Here is a 26106-nt window from a genome sequence, read left to right as displayed (position 1 = left end):
ATGATATTTAATTTAGAACCATGTTTAAACCAATAAAGCTATTTTATTTCGACTATGATTACGGGCCATTGAATTCAAATTAACAGTCTTCAGTCCATGTAACCCGAACCCATGACTCGTAAGTTTTCGATGACATTGGATTGCTGCTCAGTGTTGGGAATCTGCTCACTTTCATGAGATTTTGGAATGTCTACGTCATTCTCATCAAGCCATTCTACATTATGGTGCTCTTAAGTTTTGAATAATGCACATTAGTTCATTTGCATGACGAGCAGCGACTCTTACAGGTCTAACTTTCCTATCAGTGTGCATGTTTACTTTTTTATGGATATTTTCAATGTGACGATTTAGTGACGACGGAAGCATGATGTTGTTATAGCGATAAGGTTACTCCCCGAAGGCTTTGGGGAGTGTTATCGATGTGATGGTCCTTTGCCGGATACAGATCCGGTACGCTCCGGTAAAACAGCACCATTAAGGTGCTAGCCCGACTATCTCGAGAACGATTTATATGGCCACATTAAACCTTCAGGCCATCCCTCCCCAGTCGCCAGAGCCTCGTCTGTTAGTGAAACGGGATTCGCCGCTCGAAGGTGAGATTGACAATTGGGTTGGAGAAGCTATATACATATTGCGCTGGTGACCTGAAAAGGTTGCGCTACACAGCATGATGAAGGCCACACGTTTCGCATGTTTGTGAGACTTTCATAGTGTATAACTTAAAGAAATGTTTGAAATTAATAGTTCGGCGCATGAAGATACTCGACCTAAATAACTTAGTTCTCGATTTCACTAATTGTCATAACAATCCCTTATACTATAGGTTGGAATTACCAATTTGAAATTTTTCATTCCAGTTTATTTTGCGGTTAGTGTTTGATATGTTTTTGAAATCTATATTTAAGGAAATCAAATATTGGTAAGTGAAAATATATAATATATTTACATATAAAAAAAAGTTGAGTTTGATTAATGATGACATGTAGAACAAGGCATACTCGAAGATTGCCGAGCAAAGCTCGGTCGCCCAAGTACTTAAGCCTTTATAAATTATGAAAGCTTCAGTGTTCATATGAAGGTACAGAAACCATAACAGTCCCACATATTGGATGAGGTAAAGCACTCTTATAAGAAGAAGCGTTCGATGTCGAATTGTAGTATCGATCCGACGTGTGTCGATTATCGATTACGGAAAGTCACCTCTGTATTTTTTCATTCTTACTTACTGTTAGTTATCATATTTAGTTACATATTCGAATTTGAAAAATAAAAGTAATAACAATTTGTTCATATAAAGTAGACACACTGTGTTTCTTTGCACTAATATCAAATTAATTGTTTATCTCGTATAGAATATGTGCAATCGCAACACTTGATTCTACATTGCTCAATGCTACATTTGAGAGATGTGGCTCATAGCTGCGCAAGTTTCGCTTTGCTGTATTATTGTATGTAACGAGATTTCTTAATATTAGCGCTGCAGTTAAGCGAATACTTTTCGTTACTGGACCTTCATTTTCATCCATCAATTCCTTGGGATTTACGTAATCTGCTGTATGTCTTTTAATAGCATGCATTGCTGAACTACCGGTCGCATTGCTAATACCAATTGGTGGTTGTGAACCCGTTGTTGACGATGATGATGACGATGATGTCGATGGTGCTGGCGATGCTGTATTGTTGCGTTGCGCTTGGGCCTGCGCTTGAGCTGCTTCTACATTACGAACAATTGTGACAGGCGATTGAGTGGATTGTAAATTAACCGTACCTGTCGCAATACGACGTTGCATAGCAGCGCGTAAACTTTCTGTTGACAAATGTCGATCTATTATGTGTGTCATCAATGAATACCGTTTACGTGGAATGCCATCGCAAAGACCTGGACCTACACCCCATTGACAGAAAATTTCTGCTGATGCATCTAAATGGTCTGGACAATGCAGTGTGCATGCGTGATGTTGCAAGTCGTTTAGTGATTTATATTTACGACGTGGACAATTACGCCAATCGCAAACAAAAAGCCAGTTAGGATCTAAAGGTTGTGGTGAAGTATTAGCAACAGTCGCACTTGGTGGTAATTGTACCTGTGGCAATTGTGGTATAGGGAGTGTTTGTTTCTGTATTGGCGTTGGTGGTGTATTTGAAGCAGCGCAGTTGGCGGCGGCTGGTGTTGATGGCGGTCGTTGTGGTGGTGCTGGCGATGATGGTAGTGGTGGTGGTGTTACTGGTTGGGATATAGCTGTGGCGGCTACACCTGATGTTGATGTGATTGGGTCCGCAGTCGATGTATTTGATGTTATACTTGAAGATTCATTGTTTCTTGAACCTTCTGTTTGTTGTTGCATAACCTGTTGGCTCTGTTGGGCAGCAATCGTTTGACGTGAAGTGCTTGCAGTTTGAGCAAGTGGTGGTGGTTCTGAGCCTATCATCGTTTGTTGTTGTGGTGTAGGTGTTCTAACTGGTTGGGCAGTTAATGTTGTTTGGTGCTGTGATGCAGTTTGCACAATGGTTTGGTTTTTGACTGGTAAAGTAGCTTGTATCAAAGTAGGATGATCAGCCGGCTGAAAGATTTAAGGAATTACGTTGTTCATTGTGATTTGAACGTGATCATTATTTTATAAACGTACTATGTATATAATATATACTACATATGTATATTTAAAATTGAATTTTTGATCGACATTTTTTGACAAATATCAGAGTGCCGATATATGTATTGCTGTTTAAATGCTTTTGTTTTTGTATTCAATAACACTATGCGACAAAATCAACTTTTTGTCTGAGTATTGGACCAAACCAACTTTTTTGTAGAGATTGAGGCTTAAGTAGACAAAGTACTATCTCCTTTTTTCGAAGTTAGCCTCCAAAAAATATATGTCGGCTTTCGAAGTTCGAAATTCTACATTTCGAAATTTTATTTTTTTGTTAACGCAAATTAAAAAAGTAAAAATGTGGTCGTGGCCCGCTGTTGTTGTTGTTGTAGCGATAAGGTTTCTCCCCGAAGGCTTTGGGGAGTGTTATCGATATGATGGTCCTTTGCCGTATACAGATCCGGTACGTTCCGGTAACACAGCACCATTAAGGTGCTAGCCCGACCATCTCGGGAACGATTTATATGGCCACATTAAACCTTCAGGCCACCCCCCCCCCCCCCCCCCCTTCCCCCAAGTTCCATGAGGAGCTTGGGGTCGTCAGAGCCTCGTCTGTTAGTGAAACAGGATTAGCCGCGGATAGGTGAGGTTGACAATTGGGTTTGGAGAAGCTATATATTGCGCTGGCAACCTGAAAGGGTTGCGCTACACAGCCCCTTGAATCTGAATTTTAGTCGCCTCTTACGACAGGCATACCTACCGCGGCTATATTCTGACCCCCTAACCCGCTGGGGGTGTCGTGGTCCGCTCTTTTCCCTTATTTGAATTGCTGAATTCTTTTTTTGAGAAATTTAGTATAAAAGCTGTTATACGAGGTGAAAGGTCAAATAGTCCCATGATAGTGGCTACTACTTTCATGTCTGCACATACTCTCTACTGGAATTGCTCGTACTGCAATATTTCAAAAAAAGAATTCAGCCATTCAAATAAAAGAAAAATGCGGACCACTACCACATTTTTACTTTTTTTAATTTGCTGAATGCGTTAACAAAACATATAAAATTTTGAAATGTAGATTTTCGAGCTTCGAAAGCCGATATCTATTTTTTGGAGGCTAACTTCCAAAAACGGAGATAGTACTTTGTCTACTTAAGCCTCAAACTCTACAAAAAAGTGGGTTTGGTCCAATAACCAGCCGGCTGTTGCACAGTGTAATAGAATGTACCTAAATTTGCATTTTCTCTTGTCACACTTATGCTGCTACAATCCAAGGCGAATCTATACAGGTGGTGGCAAAGCGAATTCAATCAATTCGCCGTACAGATGAATGTCAAGTCAAAAGAAAATTTTCATAGATTTCGATTAACTGACATTTGGTTGTACAAGCCTTTGTATGGAAAATTATCAAGAAGAAGCAATCAGCTGATGGGATAACACCACCTGTAATGAATTCGCCTTGCTACAATCACAAAAATTTTGTAGGCTGTCTTGTTTTGATTTCGAATTCAAAATTCATTACGAACATTTTCTATTAGCAATATAGGAGTATTACATACATACATATGTATATGGCTAAAAATACTAAATTTTGTGAAGAAAAGTTATAAGATGTCTTTCGTTTTGAATATTTTCGATTGAAACACATATTTTAAAAATTAAATTTTTTGCAAAGCTGTTTGTAACAATATTTTTAATAGAATCATTTTTGATCCTAACTCGAGGCCATTTTTTTTTAAATAAATTTATTTTCGAATTTTTTAAAATTTAATTTTGAAACCTTTTTCAATTAAATTAACTTCGACGACATTTTACAATTTTGTTTAATAGAAACATTTTTAAGCTATTTTGTGATTTTTTAGGTAATAGTCTAGAACAGGAGCTTAATACACGTTCAAAAATATCGGGAAAGGTTGAAGAAGCCATTAGAAAGGCCAAGCTCCTTAAATGAATAGGCCCACAAGGAAGAGCCACGCTAATGGCTAGTACGGAAGACATTGGAAACCGTCCTGCTCCCTCATTTCACTGCGAATATTCGCATAGCTACTCATCAACATGGCTTCTGCATAATGCGATAAACACTGATAAATTACGCATTTAATCAGGGAAGGCCCCATCATAGGACGGTGCTCGTGGCACTCGATCTGTCAGAAGCTTTTGACACAGTCAACCACGGCACACTACTCCAAGACATATAAGGTTTACCCCGCTCCCTTGTCTAAAAAAAAGGATCGCAAATTATCTTAAGTGGTCTGCAAGCGTCGCTTCAATTTGGAAATGGATCCACCGGGTGGTGTCTTATCCCACCTCATGTTTAATTTTAACATATCAAAGCGTTCTTTTTCACCAGAAGGAGTTATTATCATTTCATGATATATAAGTAAATAAGTCCAAAAATAAAATTTCTACACACAAGCGCGGAGAGGTAAAGACATAGTGATGGCCTATGCCGACGATTGCACGAGAGATCTGGCCCTCCAGTAATCGAATTAGTTTCGAGAATGAACAGGTTGTTGTTGTTGTAGCAGTGCTTCGCCCCACCTAACAGACGCGACCGATCACAAACTGTCATCAATATCCTCTAACGGGAGTCCAAGGAAACTTGCTGTTTCAACAGGGGTGGACCATAGGGAAAGGGGTGTTAGAGGCGTTGGTTCCACATTACAATTAAAGAGATGGTTGGTGTCATGTGGGGACACATTGCAAGCGGGGCATACATTTTGTATGTCGGGGTTGATTCTGGATAGGTAAGAGTTTAACCTGTTACAGTATCCAGAACGAAGTTGAGCCAGAGTGACACGCGTTTCCCTGGGGAGTATGCGTTCCTCTTCCGCAAGTTTTGGATACTTTACTTTGAGTACTGGGTTCACCGGGCAATTCCCGGCATAAAGGTCCGACGCCTGTTTGTGGAGTTCACCAAGGACCTGCTTGTGTTTTTTCGCTTCATACGGCTGTGTTCTCAGATGCCGTATTTCCTCAAAATGCTTACGGAGATGACTCCTTAAGCCCCTAGGCGGTGCTGGCTCGTCAATCAGATGTCTGTTGGGATGCCCAGGTTTCTGGGTATTCAACAGGAACTGTTTGGTCAGCATCTCGTTTCTTTCCCTGATGGGGAGTATTCTCGCCTCATTATGTAGATGGTGTTCTGGGGACATAAGAAGACAGCCCGTGGCAATTCTTAGAGCAGTATTTTGGCAGGCCTGTAGCCTCTTCCAGTGGGTAATTTTTAGGCTTGGCGACCATATGGGTGACGCGTAGCACGTAATCGGCTGGCTAATTGCTTTGTATGTAGTCATGAGCGTTTCTTTATCTTTTCCCCAGGTACTGCCAGCAAGGGATTTGAGGATTTTGTTACGGCTCTGAATTCTCGGAACAATTGCGGCTGCGTGCTCACCAAAATGTAGATCCTGATCAAACGTCACACCCAAGATTTTGGGGTGTAGGACAGTCGGTAGCGTAGAGCCATCGACGTGGATGTTCAAAATGGTCGACATTTGGGACGTCCATGTTGTAAATAAGGTCGCGGAAGATTTAGTCGGTGATAATGCCAGGTTTCGCGAGGCGAAAAAACTGGAGAGATCAGGGAGGTAGCCGTTTATTTTATTGCATAGCTCATCGATCTGTGGGCCTGGGCCTGTGGCCATTACTGTGCAGTCATCGGCGTAGGAAACGATTGTGACTCCTTCCGGTGGTGAAGGTAGTTTAGATATGTAGAAATTAAACAAAAGTGGGGATAGGACACCACCCTGTGGCACCCCTTGTTTAATTCTCCTTGGCTTTGATGTTTCGTTTCTAAATAGCACCGATGCCTGCCGACCACCCAGATAATTTGCGGTCCACCTTTTAAGACATGGGGGAAGGGTAGACCCTTCCAGGTCTTGCAGTAACGAGCCGTGGTTGACCGTATCAAAAGCTTTTGATAGGTCTAGCGCTACGAGTACTGTTCTATGGTGGGGGTTCTGATTTAAACCGCAATTTATCTGGGTACTAATGGCATTTAGCGCGGAGGTAGTGCTATGGAGTTTTCTGAAGCCATGCTGATGGGAGGCTAGTTGCAAATTTGCTTGGAAATAAGGGAGCAAAATGGCTTCGAGCGTCTTTGCTACTGGCGATAGGAGAGATATCGGACGATACGACTCTCCTATGTTAGCTGGTTTACCAGGCTTTAGTAGCGGGACCACCTTGGCCATTCTCCATTTCTCGGGTATGACAAAGGTGGAAAGAGACAGGTTGAAGACCTGCGCTAAATATTTGAAACCCTCTTTCCCTAGGCTTTTAAGCATCGGCATGGCTATGCCGTCTGGGCCCACTGCTTTGGATGGTTTAGCGCGACCAATGGCGTCCTCAACCTCTTTAGCGGTGATGGTGATTGGTGACGCGCTGAATTTGTGTTTATGTGCGTGTCTGTTGGCCCTCCGTCTAACTTTGTCGACCGTAGAATGCATTATATATTGTCGGCAGAAAGCGCTCGCGCATTTTTTCGCATCCGACAGCACTTTGTCGCCAAAGGCGATGGAAACTTTGTCTTTGTGCTTAGTCGGATTCGATAGGGACTTTACGGTGGACCAAAGTTTACCCACACCGGTAGAGAGGTTACAACCTCTTAGGTGCTCCTCCCATTTCGCCCGCTTGTGTTCATCCACAAGCAATCTGATGCGTTGGTTTATATCCCTTATTTGGGGGTCGCCTGATTCAAGCTGCCTTATAAGGTCACGTTCTCTCGCTAAGTTTGCGGCCTCCGCCGGGAAGTGGGGCCGGATTTCGGGAATTCTCCCGGCGGGAATGAAACGTGCCGAGGCGGATTCAATGACCTTGCGGAAGGCACGCTCCCCTTGGCGGGCATCAGTCGGGATAGGGAGGGCAGCAAAGAGGTTGTCTGTAAAGGATTTATATTCTCCCCACTTTCCTTTTTTAAAGTTTATGAAAGTGCGTTTTTCGGTGACGATGAAGTCGGCGGTACGCTCGAGCGAAACAAGTATAGGCAGGTGGTCGGATGCCAATGATACCATCGGCTGCCAGTTGACGCAGTTTACGAGTTCTGCGCTCACGATTGAGATATCTGGCGAACTGTGACAGCTTCCTACCATACGTGTGGGGGCGTCTCCGTTTATTGTGCAGAACGTCGTTTCTTCTATTTGATCCGCCAACATCTCGCCCCTACTGTCCGCCCGCAAATTTGAATGCCATAGATCATGATGGGCATTGAAGTCGCCTAAAATAATGCGATTGTTTCCAGTGAGTAAGGCTCTAATATTAGGGTGGTATCCACCGGGGCAACAGGTGGCAGGGGGGATGTAGATGTTGATGATTTCTAGGTTTGCATCGCCTGACCGGACAGATAGGCCTTGACGTTCTAAGACGTTGTCCCTGCGGTCGATGCCAGGATCAAATATGTGATATTGCACAGAGTAGTGTATTATAAACGCGAGGCCGCCTCCATTTCCGCTCTCGCGATCTTTTCTGTGGACATTATACCCAGAGCAGGTCTGCAATGCAGATCGTGCTGTGAGTTTAGTCTCTTGAATCGCAGCAATGCGGATGTTGTGCCGCTTCATGAAATTGACTATCTCCGTAATCTTCCCAGTTAGTCCATTACAGTTTAACTGCAGAATTCTGGTGCATGAGGGGAGACGTCGCCACTCTGGGGGTAAGTGACGGGTGACTACGCCTGGGTTCAGGAAGGCCAGGACGCAATTGCTGTTGTGGCCCTGGGACTGGGCGTCCTTGGGCAAGCATTGGGGTACCCGGATGATTTGGGTTTGCGACCTGGCAACATGGCGCGATGAAACCCGCCGAGGGGTTGCCGTCGCGGAGACCAGAACATCTAGGAAAGTGGCACCACCCGAGGCAGGAGCTGCATTGGGCGGATGTCGCAAACATATATATTCTGTGCTGGCAAACGGTGCAAACGGAGGTAGGGACTAAGAGTCTGTTTCCCTGACCTACACGATTGCTGCCGGAAAAGAGGGGGGGAGAAGAAGGGGGCAGGGGCTGTTGCTCAGCATTGCTTCCGACTCTACTACGAAGATTGTAGTTATGAGTGGTAGCAGCTGTTTGAGTTGTTGGCGCCGTAAGGCGCGAGCAGCAGCGGGTACTTGTTGTGGCTTGCTGAGCAGCGGGGCTGCTGGAAGGTAATGGGGGGGGGGGGGGGGGGCGCTTAGACGTAGACTACGGGACGCCCTTGGGCGTGAACAGCAAGGAGCCACAAAAGATTTATAAAAGTTACGTGGACGTCGGGTTTTGGGATCAAGCCCAGAACAACCTGTCCGATGCAACCATCCCTTACACGAGACACACTGAACAGAGTATGACCGTCCTAAAAAGATTCTTTTCCGGCAGATGCAGCAAAACCATTTCTCAGGACCGAGGTCAGGAGACGGACCCGGATTGGATTCGATACCTTCCCGGAGCAAGAGAATATGGAGCAGTCCTGCTGCAAGGAGCTGCTGGGAGGATGACAATTTGTGGGAGGGACGAAACAAATTAAATGGGGTTACACTGAAATGACAGTCCTTGGTCGGGAAAAATCCAGAGTCGCTCCGGTACATAGAACCGACTGCCTTGGGAAGCGAAACAATGAACAGGTCTCCCAGTTTTTCTAATTTTTTGACCTCACTCGACCTGGCGTTATCACCGACCAAATCCACGGCAACTCTGTTCACGGCATGGAAGGAACAGATGACGCAAATATTCGACTTTGAAGTCGATGGTGTCACGCTACCGACCGTCAGTCACCCAAAGATCTTAGAGGTAATGTTCGATAATACTCTCACCTTCAAGGGACATGCTACCGAAATTGTACCTAAGGTACAAAGCCACAACAGTGCCGGCAGCACTTGGGGAAATGGTAAAGAAACGTTGCTAACCACTTACAAAGCAGTTGGCTGGTCGTTCATGTGGTACGCGATACCAGTTTGGTCGCCTGGTCTTAAAACACGTACTGCAAAAGACTGCAGACCTGGCAAAATGTTGCAGTCAGAACTGCCACGGGATGCCCCCTTATGACCTCTTTGCATCACCTACATAGCGAGGCCAAAGAACTCAACATTGAAGAGCACAACGAAATGACTGGCTCCCACTCGTCCGTTTGTCACGCTAGCGAATATTTTGATCGGAATCACTTGGCATTCCGACAGCATATTCAATAGAAGTAAGGAATTAATTGTAATATCGAATTGTATTTAGTAGTTTAAGTTTTAGGCCTTAACAGCCGTAATAATAAATAAAAAATTTAATTAAATTGTCACAAACCAGCACACCCTAGCAAACAACTCCTTGATCTAGGCTATGTGGCTCTGTAATTTCATGCGTTTTTTACATGATTCGGTTTTTCAAAGGTCATCCAAAGTTATAAGGTAAATAATGGTTGAAAATTAAAAAATATATCAGACAAACGACTCATATAAAAGTCCATTAGCAAATAATTGAGATGCCATAACGAAAGTTTGTACTATATGAGCGTGTTAGCTTTTTCATTGTGTATTTTCGAAACATTATTTTCTATTTAAGTATTTGTAGGTTCGCTGTATGTAAGTGCGAAGTCAAATTCTGAATTTAAAGTTAAAGGAAAATCGGCTATTTTTTTTTCTTTTTTCAATATAACTCTATACCATTTCATGAAATATTTAGTACAACATGCAGAATTTCCAGAAAACCTACTGGCAGTTTAAAAATGACTATGATTACCAGAGCATCGCCTGCTAAATACGTGTATGATACATTCATATTTGTTACAGGATTCCCGTAGGTGTGGTTGACAAATGAGTTGCGGAAGTTCTGAAGCTAAAACGCTTTGTATTGCGCTTATTAACCCCTTGAATCCCTTCAGTTTCTTATCTAGCCCAAAACCTGGCCCTTTCTCTTAAATTATTGAGCTAATAAGAAAGAAGTAATAAATACTCACCTTTGGTAATATTTTCTGTTGCATGTTTGGACCATATTGCTGCTGCTGCTGTTCAACTGAACCAGTGCGTGTTTGTTGTTGCTGCTGCTGTTGCGCTGGCAATATTTGTTTCGTTATAATTGTTTGAGAATTTAATTGACTTTGTTGCGTTGCTGGTGGTGCTTGTGTGATTACCGTCTCTTTAATTTCAATTGCTCGTCCTCCAATTATAACCTGACGTTTATCCGTATGGCCGGATATAATATGTTGTTGTATTATAGATTGATGTTGTTGTAGCTGAGGTATTTGAATAGGTGGAGGTGGTGCCAAACCTGGTGCTGCCTGAACAATAGAAACTGTTTTACCCAAACGTGAAATCGTAGCCGGTTGATGTTGATGAGCAACTGTTTGCTGTTGTAGACTCGTTGGTGGCATTTGTGGTTGGTGTAACTTAATAGTTGCCGGTATATGATTTAATTGTGAGAGTAATGATGGTGAAATTTGTGCTGTTGCCGGTTGTGTTTGGGCCATTGTAGTGATTTGCGGCGTTGACATCAATTGATGGCGTTGTAATATTTGATTGCTACTGGAAACATTTGTTGTTATACCACTACTGCTAACTGGAATATGCTGTATAGGTGTGGCAGTGCCGGTTTGTGGATTTATGAAATATTGTTGCGTTGTAGGATGAGCGGATAGCGTTGGCTGAGGACGTTGGGTAACTAAAACCTGTTGGCCTTGAGGTGTTGTCATTATCATTTTTTGGCCACCTGTTGTAATAAGTTGTGGTTGTGCTTGTTGACCAGATATTGGCTGCTGTTGTAAAATTATAATAGTCTTTGTTCCAGCCGATTGTTGTTGTGGCGTTTGTGTAACCAAAACTGTTTGTTGCGGTGGTGGTGGTTGCGGTTGTTGTGCTACAAGATAAGTCTGACCCTGATGATTTGTAGCAAGAACGTATTGAGTTGGTTGGGTTTGTTGTTGCTGTGCTACGGACTGTGACATATTCTGTGTGATTACTTGTTGCAAAAGTTTTTGTGGCTGTTGTGATTGTTCAAGCGTTTTCTGTTGCAGTATAACCGGTACTGTTTGTAAGCCCTGATCGGTTTTGATTGTTGCCATGGCTGTTGGCAACTGTGTTGTCTGTCCCATGCCGCCACTGTGTGTTGCTAACTTTATTTGTGGTGATTGATTGGATTGAAATATAATTTGTCGCTGTACACCTTGCAGGGCGGCTTGTTGTATATTGGCTGGTATTAAAATTTGTTGTTGAATGGAGTCGTTCGATGCTGTTTGATTAATTGATTGGGTAGTAGATGTAGATGACGATGACAATGCTGCTGTTGTCATTGGCAGTGGAGGTATGTCTTCCAAATCCTCATCTTCAAGTATTGATGCAGCCATTTCAGCGTATAAATTTGCAGCATTTTTCGAAGGTGTTACTTGCACATCATCCAGTTTACTAGTTAAAGGCTCTAGAGTAGGGCGCTTTGCCGGTTCACTGCTGTCCTCAATTTTACGTTTTATAATTGTAGCAGGTATTGGTGGTTCACCACCTTTATTATCAAGCACGTCCACTAAAATTTGATTTGCAATAATTACTGGACGTCCGCTAGAATCTTTAGCCACGTTATTACCACTCAATGGCGCCAAAGGTGGTGGTGTTGATTCAAGCAAAGGTTTCTTTTCTAATGGCTTAATTGTAGTTTGTCCAACTTTTAGTGACGTATTTTGCATTAAAGTATTACTAACCAACGCGCTTATAGCAGTACTCGGTACTTTAATGGGCTGATTGACAGGTGCAGTGGTAGTAATGTTTGTCGACACACTTTCTTGTGGCGAAGGCGCTCTACTTGTAACATTTGTATTCAATTCTTTATGATTCTTTTGTTGACGCTGTGTAACTTTATTAGCCAACATACTTTTGATCAGTGATGACGATGGTTGTCCAGTCGTGTCGACGGTCTGCTGTAAGGCTAATGTAGCCACTGTGGCACCTTGAGCTATTAGCATGGGTGCAGCAGAATTTGTTATTAGCTCTTCGTTAGCAGTTCTATCTATTTCCATTGGTTCTTCTAAATTGGCTGTAGTCGTTATTGTGGAGCTTGGTAAAGATTGATTTAATGTTTCAGTAGTAGTGACAGGAGTTTCTAGTTGTATTTTGGGTTTCTTTTTCAATTTGCGTCCAGCTGCTGATAGAGATTCAATGCTTGTTGATGTTGAAGACAATTTGCTATCTGGGGTTTTTGGTCGTATTGGTTGAATTGGTAAAGGCTGTGCACGCAAACGTAATCCAACATAATGCAAACCTGGCAAACTTGTGCCATCGTTAAGACGCACAGTTACCGGACCAGCATTATTGCTAAAAATTAAGCGCACAAGCTTTGGAAATTGTACATGATTTACAAAAGTATGTTTACCAGACTTTTGGCAGTGTGTTAAATAAATGCGATACAATTCCTGTTGATCAATATGACTCTCTGTTGCAGCTGTGCGTTCAAAGGTAGCACCTAACCATCCCAATGCATATTGTTCGTCTTCTAGCGCAGTGTTTTTTGGTGTTTGAATTGAGTTAGGAGATTGTTGTGGTGTTGTTGTTGTTGTTGGGACTGTATGTTGTTGTTGCTGCTGCTGTTGTACTAGCGATACCGATTCTGCAGTCATCGTTGTCGGTTGATCACCTTGAAGTGTTTGATCCTGTTGAATTTTCGCAACTTCAGTTGAAATTTGGGATATTGGAACTTTGGGTAGCTGTGGCTGCACCTGCGTTTGTGTCTGTGACATTGCTGAAGGTGTAATCTGCGCTGGTAATATAACTGGGACGGGTAAAGGTGGTTGTGGCGTTGGCAATTGAAGTGCTGCGGTAAATACCTGCCTAGTTGGTTTTGCCGTCACTGTTGCATTTTGTAAATTTGCTATATTTTGTGCCACCATTGGCAACATGTTACCAGGCACTGTTTCAACAACTCTCATCAAGATACAACCATCTGGCCCGTATGATTGTGCTTCCACAGTGATCAAGGAAACTAGTTGATCAATAATTCCCCTCACTTGCATTACAAGATGACACGAACGCGTGCCCAAAGAAGTTAGCGCATAAATAGCTTCCAAAGTAAATATTAGTAACATTATATCATTTAGGCATAGGAACTGGCAAAGGGTTTCATAAAATGTTATTGATAGGCATTTATTTATAGGCTCTTCATTGATATCTTTCTGGCACAACTTGTACAATATCTCCAAACTGTTTATAATGACGCCACGATCTAAACTTTCAACACCATCGCATATAGTTGCCAATAGACTGCGGGAGACATCATCCGTAGACGGATCAAGCAATTCAATTTCCGAAGCTATATTACCGGCTATATCTAAAACTTGATTATGTAAATTAGCCCAACGTATGTTCGCTCCCATCACTATAAAGCGAATAAAAGTGCGGCTCTTTGCAAGAACAGGTAAATTTTCTTCAAAGAAACTCAGATTTCGTAAAATTGCAACAATCTGTTGCACGCGTTGGCCGATGTATTCCTGTGTACCTTCACCACGTCCCAAATTCAAGAAATCTAATTCATTACAATCTTCGAAATATTCATGTTTCTTTATGTCTACGAAGTTTTGAATATCATCTATTGCTCCCGCATCACGCATAGCTTGTTCGTCTGTATATAAATCCAAAATGTGTGGTTTGTCATGTAATAAATCTCTCCAAAATGCAAAAAGTGAATGTTCTCGTGCTTGCGTGTAGACATGGTGAAATAATTTACGCAATGTATAATCGGAGAAGACACCACTGTGCGCCAATAACATGTCTAATATTTTGGGATACTCATTCAATTTTAATGTGTGCTTGTTTTCATTTGCCATCAAAGAACACACATTAATGGCAAAGTCTTGCTCATTAGGTAGTGGCGAAATTAGAGATAGCATTAATTTTTCCAATGGTGATCCCTTATGTAAATCGGTAGATAATTTATAGGTACGACGTCGATCCATATTTACAATATGTTGTCGGTAATTATAGGACATTGGTACAGAATTAACGGCAACATTGATGCCAGTGCTAGCATACACTGTTGGTGGATAACGACTGCGCGAACGACCACCACTCTCCAGGGCTTCCACTGAATCGAATGCGTCCAACTTATCAGGATCTTCGCCGAGAAAATTTTGTTTTTCATACTTTTCTAAACAACGCCTATAAATATATTTCAGAGCTGCAATAGCATTTACACACTTCTCAGGTATTCCTAATTCTGGCAAAATTTCATCCCATTCATCACGTTGATTCACCTTATAAAAACCGCCACGTTCAGTTACCTCGGCATAAAGCTGGTGTAGATCCACTTCACGTCCATTTATTTTCGGTTTATGCATTATAGGTGTTCTAATAGTAATACAATATTATTTAAAAACATTTTTATGCAGTTGTACAATATAGTATTTGCGGCATTTGTTTTAAAGAAATCTAACTCGAGCCCTGACAAAATATAGAAAATTCTTATTCGTGTTGCAATAACGGTCACATTGAAAGGTTACGAAAATTAAAAAATAAAGCTACGAGACGCATACTAAGATGCAATAAATACACACCAGTTGATTTTATTCGGGAAGCACTGCAGTGGTTAGGTTAGGTTAGGTGGTAGCTGCCCTGATAAGGATAGCTCACTTGGACAACACGAAGGTCCGTTGTGATACCACATATAATAAACTAAAATGACGGTGACGTAGATATAACTACTTAGAGAATCGTTGGGTAGCAACGATAAAGCTCCGAATGATACCGACCTCAACTTTGGATAAATCATCGGGAGATCCAAGTGGGTCGCGACCGAAGTACTTTCGCCTAGTTCTGGCAAAAGCTGGACAATCAAGCATAAAATGTAAAGTGATTTGGTGATTCCACCTCATCATCCTCCATGCGTTGCAGCGGGATGGAGTTTCCAGTATATTGAGACGTACCGCATGGATAACCATGGGGCAGTGCCCCGTCAAAACCCCAATGACCATTGATACAGTGGTTAAGTATCAAACAATGTCAAGATAATTAATACCCTTTCATTGGTTTACAAAGGCAAAACGGGGCAAGCCGCGGAATAAAAACAAGAGAAAATTAATATATGTACGTTGGCTAAGTCCAACCTTACAACCAAAGGAAAGTGAATAATTTTAGACTTCAACGCCATTTAACTTCGGCAGCTAAAAATAATCCATTCTACAAAGGACTAAACGTATTTAATTCAATGGCATCGAATATAAAAAACGAAAGCAGTTATCACTTATTTAAAACGAAATGTATCCAGTATTAACGAGACTCAATTTAACCTATTTTTAAAAAGGTTTTATTTAGGTTGACTTGGTAGGCTGCACGGCTGCACGGCCGGGCGTTGTGAACGAATTTTGTAATTAAGATTTAAGTAACTTCCCGATAAGCTACAAGCTTGAAACTTGGAATATAGTTCAGAACCCGATGACAATGCAATAATACGAAAAAAATCGCCGCTAGGTGGCGCAAGGACCGAGATATTAACAAAAATCGTATTTGTGGTCCGATTTGGCTTATATTTGGAAATCGTAATACATACAAGAATAGAACGCGACCTATGAAAAAAATCGCCGCTAGGTGGCGCATGGATCGAGATATTAACAAAACTCGTATTTGTGGTCCGATTTGGCTCATATTTGGAACACATAATATATACAAGAATAGAAGGCGACCTATGAAAAAAATCGCCGCTAGGTGGCGCAAGGATCGAGATATTCACAAAAATCGTATTTGTGGTCCGATTTGGTTCATATTTGGAACACATAATACATACAAGAATAGAAAGCGACCTAAGGAAAAAATTGCCACTAGGTGGCGCAATGATCGAGATATTCAAAAAATCGTATTTGTGGTTCGATTTGGCTTATATTTGGAACACATAATATATACAAGAATAGAAGGCGACCTATGAAAAAAAATCGCCGCCAGGTGGCGCAAATATCGAGATATTCAAAAAAATCGTATTTGTGGTCCGATTTGGTCCATATTCGGAACAAATATTACATACAGTCCGGTAGAAGTGACATCAAAATAGGGAGGAGGGACAAGCATACGTGGCGCAGCATCGAGTAAAGCCTTTGGAAGGATTATGTATTGAGGACTTAGATTGTAACAAATTGTCAGGAAAGAGTCCTTGTAATAATCAGCCCTATTCTGCATTTCGACTTGGATTGGATTTTTTCGATTTGGCAATTTTGGTATTCTGTGTTCCAATCTCTTTCGATCCAACTTCGAATCGTTCGATTTTTTGTATTCTGCATTTCGATCGTAGTTCCGTTTTTCTAAGTTGCAAATTAGTTGGCGGAAAAATATTTTCTTTTTATTTTTTTATTAATTTATAACAAAATTTTAACAAAAATGTAAGTAAAACTTGTTAAGAAACGTAGAAGGCTTGATGATGATTGTTTTTTATATGTTTCCAGGTCAAAAACAACATGTCGATGTCGAAGTCCTTGGACGTATTTGCCCCGCAAAAGTATCTAACACATACCTGAAAGCATCCTTGTTAAGTCGAAAGTTTTTTTGAACCTAAATAAGAAAATAAGTCATTAAACTTTACCACTTTTAAGTTCAATTTCTTGCATTTCGCCACTCATCTCAAATGGATTACACAAATCTCGCAATATTTGCCTTTCCATTCTCGCCTGGCAATTTTCGTATGCGTTGCTTTCCAACTCAATAAATAATGCCGCGGCTATTGATTCCATTATAATAGACAACTATAATTTGTGCCTGTTCGTTGGATCCAGTTATATGCTAAAGCAAGCTGCCGGCGTAGAGGAAGGTGAAGCGAAAACGTAAACAATCCTTGCGGAAAGAATAAATAAACCTTTATAAAGTATTTTAGGCCAGTGCAATGAAATTAGCATCCTTAAAATTCAGAAAATATCAACTATATTCGTACAGGAATCCGTTTTAACAAAACTTGGTGGCCACGGCAGGGAATTGGCCAAAAGAACGACAAAAACACACTTACAATTATGAAGGCACTTCACTCAAAAAAATATAACACTGCGGCAATATATTCTATTGCTTTTTTTTGTATAAAATGGCGTGGATAATAAAATATAAACGTTTTTCAGTGTTTTTTACAAATTTTCTTTAATTTATTTTGTTCCAATGTTCACACATTCCGTACTAACAGCTGATTTCGAAAAACCATTTGCTCTTCCTCTTCTCTTTACGATTCCGTCGTAATGCAGAATACCAAACTTCGATTAAAGCGGAGCGTAGAACGGGAACGTAATCGAAATGCAGAATAGGGGTGAATAATAATAATCATCCCAATTCTAAACCAAAATTCCGTGCGAGTTTTTTCCCTTCTCGGATTCCTCGTATTCTAAATAAAAATTCCTTGTGAGTTTTTCACTTCTCCCTTTCCTCCTATTCTGAACAATGTTCGAAAAAGCGGAAACCGGTTATGGGAGAAAAGTAGGTATTATGAATGTGAGGGAGACGGAGATTTCTCTGCCATTTCATAGGAGTTTTTTCACTTGTTAAATTAAAGGGAATGCATCAAAATAGTTAAAGGAAATTGGTTCTTTTAAGAAAGAACACTTATTTGTACAAATGTGAGCTAAAATATGTATTTACATTCTACCACAATATTCTCACTGTTAATACAACAACAACTACAACCACAATATTCTTTATTTTAAGTCGAAAAGTATATCATAAGCAACGGTAGAGCTCTTGGTATACATATTTGATGCAGCCATCCAGAAATTGCGCAAGGATTTTTTAATAAGGCTTAAATAGATTTTGGCATATGACGAAGGACGAATTCAACTCAACTTGGCCGCCAGAAAATTGCCTTGCTGAATGAAAGCAGGCAACTCCAGCCGATTTGTATTATGCGGCCGTCTTCTTCGTATGTTCCGCTGTTGATGTTGCTGTGGCATTAATTCATTACTCATTTCAGTGAATACCGCATGAAATGCAATAAATACTGTGCATTGTTTATATTTTATTTCTTAATTTCCAACAAATTTGCAACAATGATTAAACTTTTAAATTTTTTAAACAAAAGAAGAAATATGCAACGAAATTTCAATTGACAAAACAGCTGACTTCGAAATTCCTATTCCCCAATTATTATTCTCCCTAGGAGAACAGAATTGGAGGAATTTTTCCGCGGGAATAAAAAAATCCGCGAGAACAAAATTCCGCGAGAATATTTAGAATTGGTCTGAATGAGTCACTAAATGAACTAAATAGAATGAGAAATAATAGGCAATTAAATGAAGACTACAAATTTGAAAATAAAATAATTAAAAAAAAAATTGTCAGTCAAACGGTTTTATTGAAAACAATACTTAGATGAAGTAATAATACTAAAAGCTACAAAATAATTAGGTAGGTCCTAGGTACTAGTCATCACACTCCTCATCTATCTAGGGCGTTGATCAGACAATTAAATAAAAGCGTTGAACACGTCAAATTTCTGTTGATAGTCATATATAGGACCAACGGAACCTTAATCAGGTTATGCTACGTCTCACATTTTTAGAAATTTCACACGCCCAACGTTTTTATTTAATTTTCTGATCAACGCCCTATTGATGAGGAGTGTGATGACTAGTACCTAGGACCTACATAATTATTTTCTAGCTTTTAGTATTATTATTTCATGTAAGTATTGTTCTCAATAAAACCGTTCAGAAAATGTCTTTTGACAGAATCAAAATGTTTAACTTCCGTTTTCGGATTCGCCTTCTTGAATCCAAAACGGGCCTTGCTTGCCGTTGTATGAATTACCGATACTGTGATCTCCTTAACTATCTATAATTCCTGGAAGAAATTTGTTTTAAAAATGCGGTAACGTTTCACAAAATGATACACCACCTAATTTTTATAAAAAATTTTCAAAGCGGGTATCAAAAGACGCGTTTCGACTTCCGAGATGTTGTTGTTGTAGCGATAAGGTTTCTCCCCGAAGGCTTTGGGGAGTGTTATCAATGTGGTGGTCCTTTGTCGGATAAAGATCCGGTACGCTCCAGTAACACAGCACCATTAAGGTGCTAGCCCGACCATCTCGGGAACGATTTATATGGCCACATTAAACCTTCAGGCCATCCCTCCCTCCCCATCCCCAAGTTCCACGAGGAGCTTGGGGTCGCCAGAGCCTCGTCTGTTAGTGAAACAGGATTTTGTGGGCCTGGCCTGTGGCCATTATTGTGCAGTCATCGGCGTAGGAAACGATTGTGACTCCTTCCGGTGGTGAAGGTAGCTTAGATATGTAGAAATTAAACAAAAGTGGGGATAGGACACCACCCTGTGGCACCCCTTGTTTAATTCTCCTTGGTTTTGATGTTTCGTTTCTGAATTGCACCGATGCCTGCCGACCACCCAGATAATTTGCGGTCCACCTGTTAAGACATGGGGGAAGGGTAGACCCTTCCAGGTCTTGCAGTAATGAGCCATGGTTGACTTTTGATAGGTCTAGCGGTACGAGTACTGTTCTATGGTGGGGGTATTGATTCAAACCGCAATTTATCTGGGTGCTAATGACATTTAGCGCGGAGGTAGTGCTATAGAGTTTTCTGAAGCCATGCTGATGAGGGGCTAGCTGCAAATGTGCTTGGAAATAAGGGAGCAAAATGGCTTCAAGCGTCTTTGCCACTGGCGATAGGAGAGATATCGGACGATATGACTCACCTACGTTAGCTGGTTTCCCAGGCTTTAGTAGCGGGACCACCTTAGCCATTTTCCATTTCTCGGGTATGACAAAGGTGGAAAGAGACAGGTTGAAGACATGCGCTAAATATTTGAAACCCTCTTTCCCTAGTTTTTAAGCATGGCTATGCCGTCTGGGCCCACTGATTTGGATGGTTTAGCGCGTCCAATGGCGTCCTCAAACTCTCTAGCGGTGATAGTGATTGGTGACGCGCTGAATTTGTGTTTATGTGCGTGTCTATTGGCTCTCCGTCTATCTTTGTCGACCGTAGGATGCATTATATATTGTCGGCAGAAAGCGCTCGCGCATTTTTTCGCATCCGACAGCACCTTATCGCCAAAGGCGATGGAAACTTTGTCTTTGTGCTCAGTCGGATTCGATAGGGACTTTACGGTGGACCAAAGTTTACCTACACCGGTAGAGAGGTTACAACCTCTTAGGTGCTCTTCCCATTTCGCCCGCTTGTGTTCGTCCACAAGCAATCTGATGCGTTGGTTTATATCCCTTATTTGGGGGTCGCCTGGATCAAGCTGTCTTATAAGGTCGCGTTCCCTCGCTAAGCTCGCGGCCTCCGCCGGGAAGTGGGGCCGGATTTCGGGAATTCTCCCGGCGGGAATGAAATGTGCCGAGGCGGATTCAATGACCTTACGGAAGGCACACTCCCCTTGGCGGGCATCAGTCGGGATAGGGAGGGCAGCAAAGCTGCTGTCTGTTGCAGATTTATATTCTTCCCACTTTCCTTTTTTGAAGTTTATGAAAGTGCGTTTTTCGGTGACGATGAAGTCGGCGGTACGCTCGAACGAAATAAGTATGGGCAGGTGGTCGGATGCCAATGTTACCATCGGCTGCCAGTTGACGCAGTTTACGAGTTCTGCGCTCACGATTGAGATGTCTGGCGAGCTATGACAGCTTCCTACCATACGTGTGGGGGCGTCTCCGTTTATTGTGCAGAACGTCGTTTCTTCTATTTGATCCGCCAACATCTCACCCCTACTGTCCGCCCGCAAGTTTGAATGCCATAGGTCGTGATGGGCATTGAAATCGCCTAAGATAATGCGACTGTTGCCAGTGAGAAAGGCCTCGATATTAGGGCGGTATCCACTGGGGCAACAGGTGACAGGAGGGATGTAGATGTTGATGATTTCTAGATTTGCATCGCCTGACCGGACAGATAGGCCTTGAAGTTCTAAGACATTGTCCCTGCGGTCGATGCTAGGATCAAATATATAATATTGCACAGAGTGGTGTATAATAAACGCGAGGCCGCCTCCATTTCCGCTCTCGCGGTCTTTCCTGTGGACATTATACCCAGAGCAGGTCTGCAATGCAGATCTTGCTGTGAGTTTAGTCTCTTGAATCGCAGCAATGCGGATGTTGTGCCGCTTCATGAAATCGACTATCTCCGTAATCTTCCCCGTTAGTCCATTACAGTTTAACTGCAGAATTCTGAAGTGCATGAGGGGTGACGCCGCCACTCTAGGGGTAAGTGACGGGTGACTACGCCTAGGTTGTGGAAGGCCAGGACGCAATTGCTGTTGTGGCCTTGGGACTGGGCGCCCTTGGGCAAGCATTGGGGTACCCAGATGATTTGGGTTTGCGACGTGGCAACATGGCGCGATGAAACCCGTCGAGGGGTTGCCGTCGCGGATACCAGAACATTTAGGAAAGTGGCACCACCCAAGGCAGGAACTACATTGAGCGGATGTCGCAAACCTATATATTCTGTGCTGGCAGACGGTGCAAACGGAGGTAGGGACTAAGAGTCTGTTTCCCTGACCTGCACGATTGCTGCCAGAAAAGAGGGGGGAGAAGAAGACGGGGGCAGGGGCTGATGCTCAGCATTGCTACCAGCTCTACTACGAAGGTAGTAGTTATGAGTGGTATCAGCTGTTTGAGTTGTTGGCGCCGTGGGGCGCGAGCAGCAGCGGGTACTTCTTGTGGCTTGCTGAGCAGCGAGGCTGCTGGAAGGTAGTGGGGGGGCACTTAGGCGAAGACTACGGGACGCCCTTGGGCGTGAGCAGCAAGGAGCCACAAAATATTTATAAAAGTTACGTGGACGTCGGGTTTTGGGATCAAGCCCAGAACAACCTGTCCGATGCAACCATCCCTTGCACGAGACACACTGAACAGAGTATGACCGTCCTAAAAAGATTCTTTTCTGGCAAATGCAGCAAAACCATTTCTCAGGAGACGGACCCGGATTGGGTTCGATACCTTCCCGGAGTAAGAGAATATGTAGCATTCCTGCTGCAAGGAGCTGCTGGGAGGATGACAATTTGTGGGAGGGACGAAACAAATTAAATGGGGTCACACTGAAATGAGTCCTTGGTCGGGAAAAATCCCGAGTCGCTCCGGTACATAGAACCGACTGCCTTGGGTCGCGCTACACAGCCCCTTGAATCTGGTATTTTAGTCGCATCTTACGACAGGCATACCTACCGCGGGTATATTCTGACGCCCTAACCCGCTGGGGGATATATTTTGTGTCGTAACCGATTGTTATATTGGAGTTTTTTATTGCGAAAAATGTTAGAAAAGTTCCCAATGAGTGGGAAAAATAATTTCACTTGCAGTGTGCTAGCACCTTTAACCAAAGCAAATGTCAAATTCTTATGCTTCGTAGCACCAAAAGTTGAAAGTTGGCGACTTTTTAATGTCAGATGCCGCCAATGTCGCTCAATATACCGTTCTCCATAAAAATACGTGCAATATACTCATAATGCATACGATTGAGTTAAACGCATCTATATGCAAAACTGCTTTTGTGACTGGGCTTTTACGGTGCTTTTTACGAGGAGCGTCATATATATATGTATATGTATAATTTTCTACTTACGCACGCCGCTCGTGGAATTGCTGCAAGTCGCGATAGAACTCATCAGGGGGTTTTGGCATCATTTTCCCTTTTGTAGAGGGGTTAGGGGGAGCTGAATTTGTAAGAGCATCCTGATTTACAGCAGCCATGGTATTTTGCGTGGATTTCACACGAGTTGGTGTCCCGCTCACTGCACTTGTAGTGTTCGGCAGGCTAAAGGCCGTCACCGGCGTATTTCTTATCTCACTAACAGGTTGCAATTCATTTTGTAAACTCTCCGCCATATTGATCAAAGTCAATACACTTAAAAGAAGTTTGTACACCCTTTTCCAAAATATATCTGATAAATCAAAAAAAAAAAAAAATTCAACAAGGAGAAGCGAAGCCAGGAATTGCCAAGAATATTTTATTTTGTGCTTTGAGTTGCCAACTATTTTAAAACCACAAAACTTCAAAAAATGAAGGACAGATTCTTTGCACATCCAAAGTGACTCACGGTCGCCCAAGAAAGAAAGTTTATGGCGTTCATTTACTCAGATTCTACAGCACATCAATAAACTCTACCGCTGCTTGCCATGCAAGAGGTATTCGTCATATCTTCTGTTTGAAACTTCTCTCGATATTTTTGGATGCGTGTTAGCAGTCCACCACTGTTGTAAATTTTTAGATTTCATTGTGTAGTTGTTTCCCTTAAAAAACGGCCACTATTATGCTAGTTCTGTCAATGTCTATCGGTCCCAATTTTTCGTTTTTTATTGCAAACTTTTCCGTTTGCTGTATTTTAATGAGAAGAATCTTTTTCTAAGCGGGTCCGCCCCTTACAGGCGCTTGGCAAAACTCCGATTCCTTTTTTTGGAATGAAAAGCTTTTCAGTGAAGTTTCATCTGCCTTGCCGACGCCATTTTAAGTCAGCATTGAACATGTAGCTCCCTAAAGTGTTAAACTATATTTTTAAATAAATTTTAATTGATATTTAAATAAATATATTGGCGCATGATCATAGCCAAATTAAATTGGTTTTAAATTTAGTTGTAGCTTTTTGACATAATTTTCGATGAGCTATCTGTCGAAAAAGCAGCAACTAAATTCAAAACATATTTTATTTCGACTATGAATATGCGCCATTCACTTGTAAAAATTTTAAAAATACCTAACTAGACAATTTTTATTTTGAAATAGATAACCCAACATATACAACAAAAAAATATATTGTACTTTATGCTTTAATTTTTAAATAATTTTTAAGTGAGTTTTCTTTTTACATGAAAATTTTTGAATGACTTATGACTGAAAATTTTTGATGATTAATATTGTAACGAATTTGCTTGCAAATCCTCTGCTAAGTTCGTATCGCCAAACTGTTGAATAAATAACTCCAATATTGAATAATGGAAAAATGGCCTTTATTAAAGTACTTCACAATTACACTTATACTTTGCTACTCGCTGGCTTAATAACCAAACTGATTGATAACTCAAATTAAACTCTACTATTGGCCGCCAGATCGCGTGCTTAATCAATCACTGATTGATTGCTCAACTCAAACTGAATTACATTTTACTCGCTTGTGCCGTTTTATAGTTTACGCTGCATACATCTAGGCTCTTCTATTTCCAGAACTTACCAACTATTTCGAGTGTTTATAGTTCTCATATAGTTTCTACTTGTTTACAATTTTCTACTTTTCAGCGTCTCTCAGATGTATGTGAGTTTGTAGTTTACAGTCTCTCGCACACACATAGGCGTATAAGTGTGTGCATCTGTGTGTGACATCTCTCGGCTGCCTTATATATGTGTATACATGATTTGATTATTGACGTGAACATCGCTTAGCATCGCCTTAGTGATGGTATAGCTTAGGGATGCTAATATCCGTGACAATATTTTAAACTGAAAATAAATAAAATAATATTTTTAAAAAAGATAAAATATTTTTAATATTTGACTAACCACCAAATTTAAGTTTGAGCACTGTTTCGTAAACCGAAAGGCATTCTTACGAATTCAAACATTCCAAAAGCGGTAGCCATTGCTGTTTTATGAATGTCTTCTTCAGCCATTGGAATTTGGTGATAAGCACGCACAAGATCAAGTTTGAAACAAAATTATTTTTTAAATCAATTGTTTAATCGTGGATATGTGATAAAGGATACCTGGTGTAGTAATAAAATTTAATCTTCGATAGTCTCCGCAAGGTCTCCAATCACTGGGTTCTTTTTTAGGAACGAGATGAAGTGGAGATGCTATAGGAGAACTTGACGGTCTACATATACCTGTTTTAACTAGGAATTCAAATTCAGCTTTAGCAATTTTTAATTTAATTGGATCAAGTATATATAGTGTTAACTATTTAAACAAAAATTACTTAAACAAAAATTATCGAAATAGAAAATATATGGTAACAATTTATAAATACAATTACATTATAACAAAATTTTTTGTAAAAAATACGCTACGGCTTAAATAAATACACATGTATAGACATTTATATATTAATAGGAATATGGAACATATTAATTGAAAAGAAAGTAATCAATAACATCAGCTTTAAAATGTTCTTTAAATAAAAAAAAAATAAATGTAAGGCGCGATAACCTCCGAAGAGATATAAGGCCGAGCTTCTCTTCCAATTTGCGTCGTGCTCCTTTTGATTTTTCCCTACAAATTGGCCGGACGGGACCTACATGTTTTATGCCGACTCCGAACGGCATCTGCAAGGCAGATGAGTTTTCACTGAGAGCTTTTCATGGCAGAAATACAATCGGAGCGCTTGCCAGACACTGCCGAGGGGCGACCCCGCCTAGAAAAATGTTCTTTACATGAGTTAAAATCGGCATGATTGCAAACAGAGTTACATAAGGAGATCATTCTGTGAATAGGTTCATTATTTCCAAAGTTCGTTCTACGCGTTTGAACGTAGAAAATGTATTTGTCCCGTAGACACCTTTCAGGTGCATAGAAGGGGAGAAGAAAAAGTAGTTCCGGAGAATCTATTTTGTTGTCGTAAATGTCTTTGATAAAGAACAAAAATATTATACTTTGTACTTTATACTTAAATTTTTAAATAATTTTTTGAGTTTTATTTTTACATGAAAATTT

The 26106-nt window shown here is 41.2% G+C and overlaps 1 protein-coding gene across 1 annotated transcript; it reads right to left on the bottom strand.

Moving 5' to 3' along the window:
• Window positions 1–1147: 1147 nt before the first annotated feature.
• Window positions 1148–23427, bottom strand: Bap170 (Brahma associated protein 170kD). The gene is made up of 3 exons (XM_067784661.1): window positions 23029–23427; window positions 10492–14857; window positions 1148–2561 (listed from the first exon to the last, which is right to left on the bottom strand). Exons 1-3 carry the CDS (start codon window positions 23289–23291, stop codon window positions 1332–1334), a joined length of 5859 nt encoding a protein of 1952 aa, XP_067640762.1. The 5' UTR covers window positions 23292–23427; the 3' UTR covers window positions 1148–1331.
• Window positions 23428–26106: the final 2679 nt, after the last annotated feature.

This window comes from Eurosta solidaginis, chromosome 1 (assembly GCF_040869045.1).
Source record: "Eurosta solidaginis isolate ZX-2024a chromosome 1, ASM4086904v1, whole genome shotgun sequence".
Classification (NCBI taxonomy): domain Eukaryota; kingdom Metazoa; phylum Arthropoda; class Insecta; order Diptera; family Tephritidae; genus Eurosta; species Eurosta solidaginis.
The sequence above is the reverse complement of the archived record's forward strand: the minus strand, read 5'-3'. Positions and strand labels throughout refer to the sequence as shown.

Coding starts and splice junctions, on each gene's coding strand:
- Bap170 (XM_067784661.1), bottom strand. CDS start 23,291: ATGGCGGAGAGTTTACAAAATGAATTGCAACCTGTTAGTGAGATAAGA. Junction 14,858..23,028: donor CAATTCCACGAGCGGCGTGC/GTAAGTAGAAAA, acceptor TATTACTATTAG/AACACCTATAATGCATAAAC. Junction 2,562..10,491: donor AACAGAAAATATTACCAAAG/GTGAGTATTTAT, acceptor TAAATCTTTCAG/CCGGCTGATCATCCTACTTT.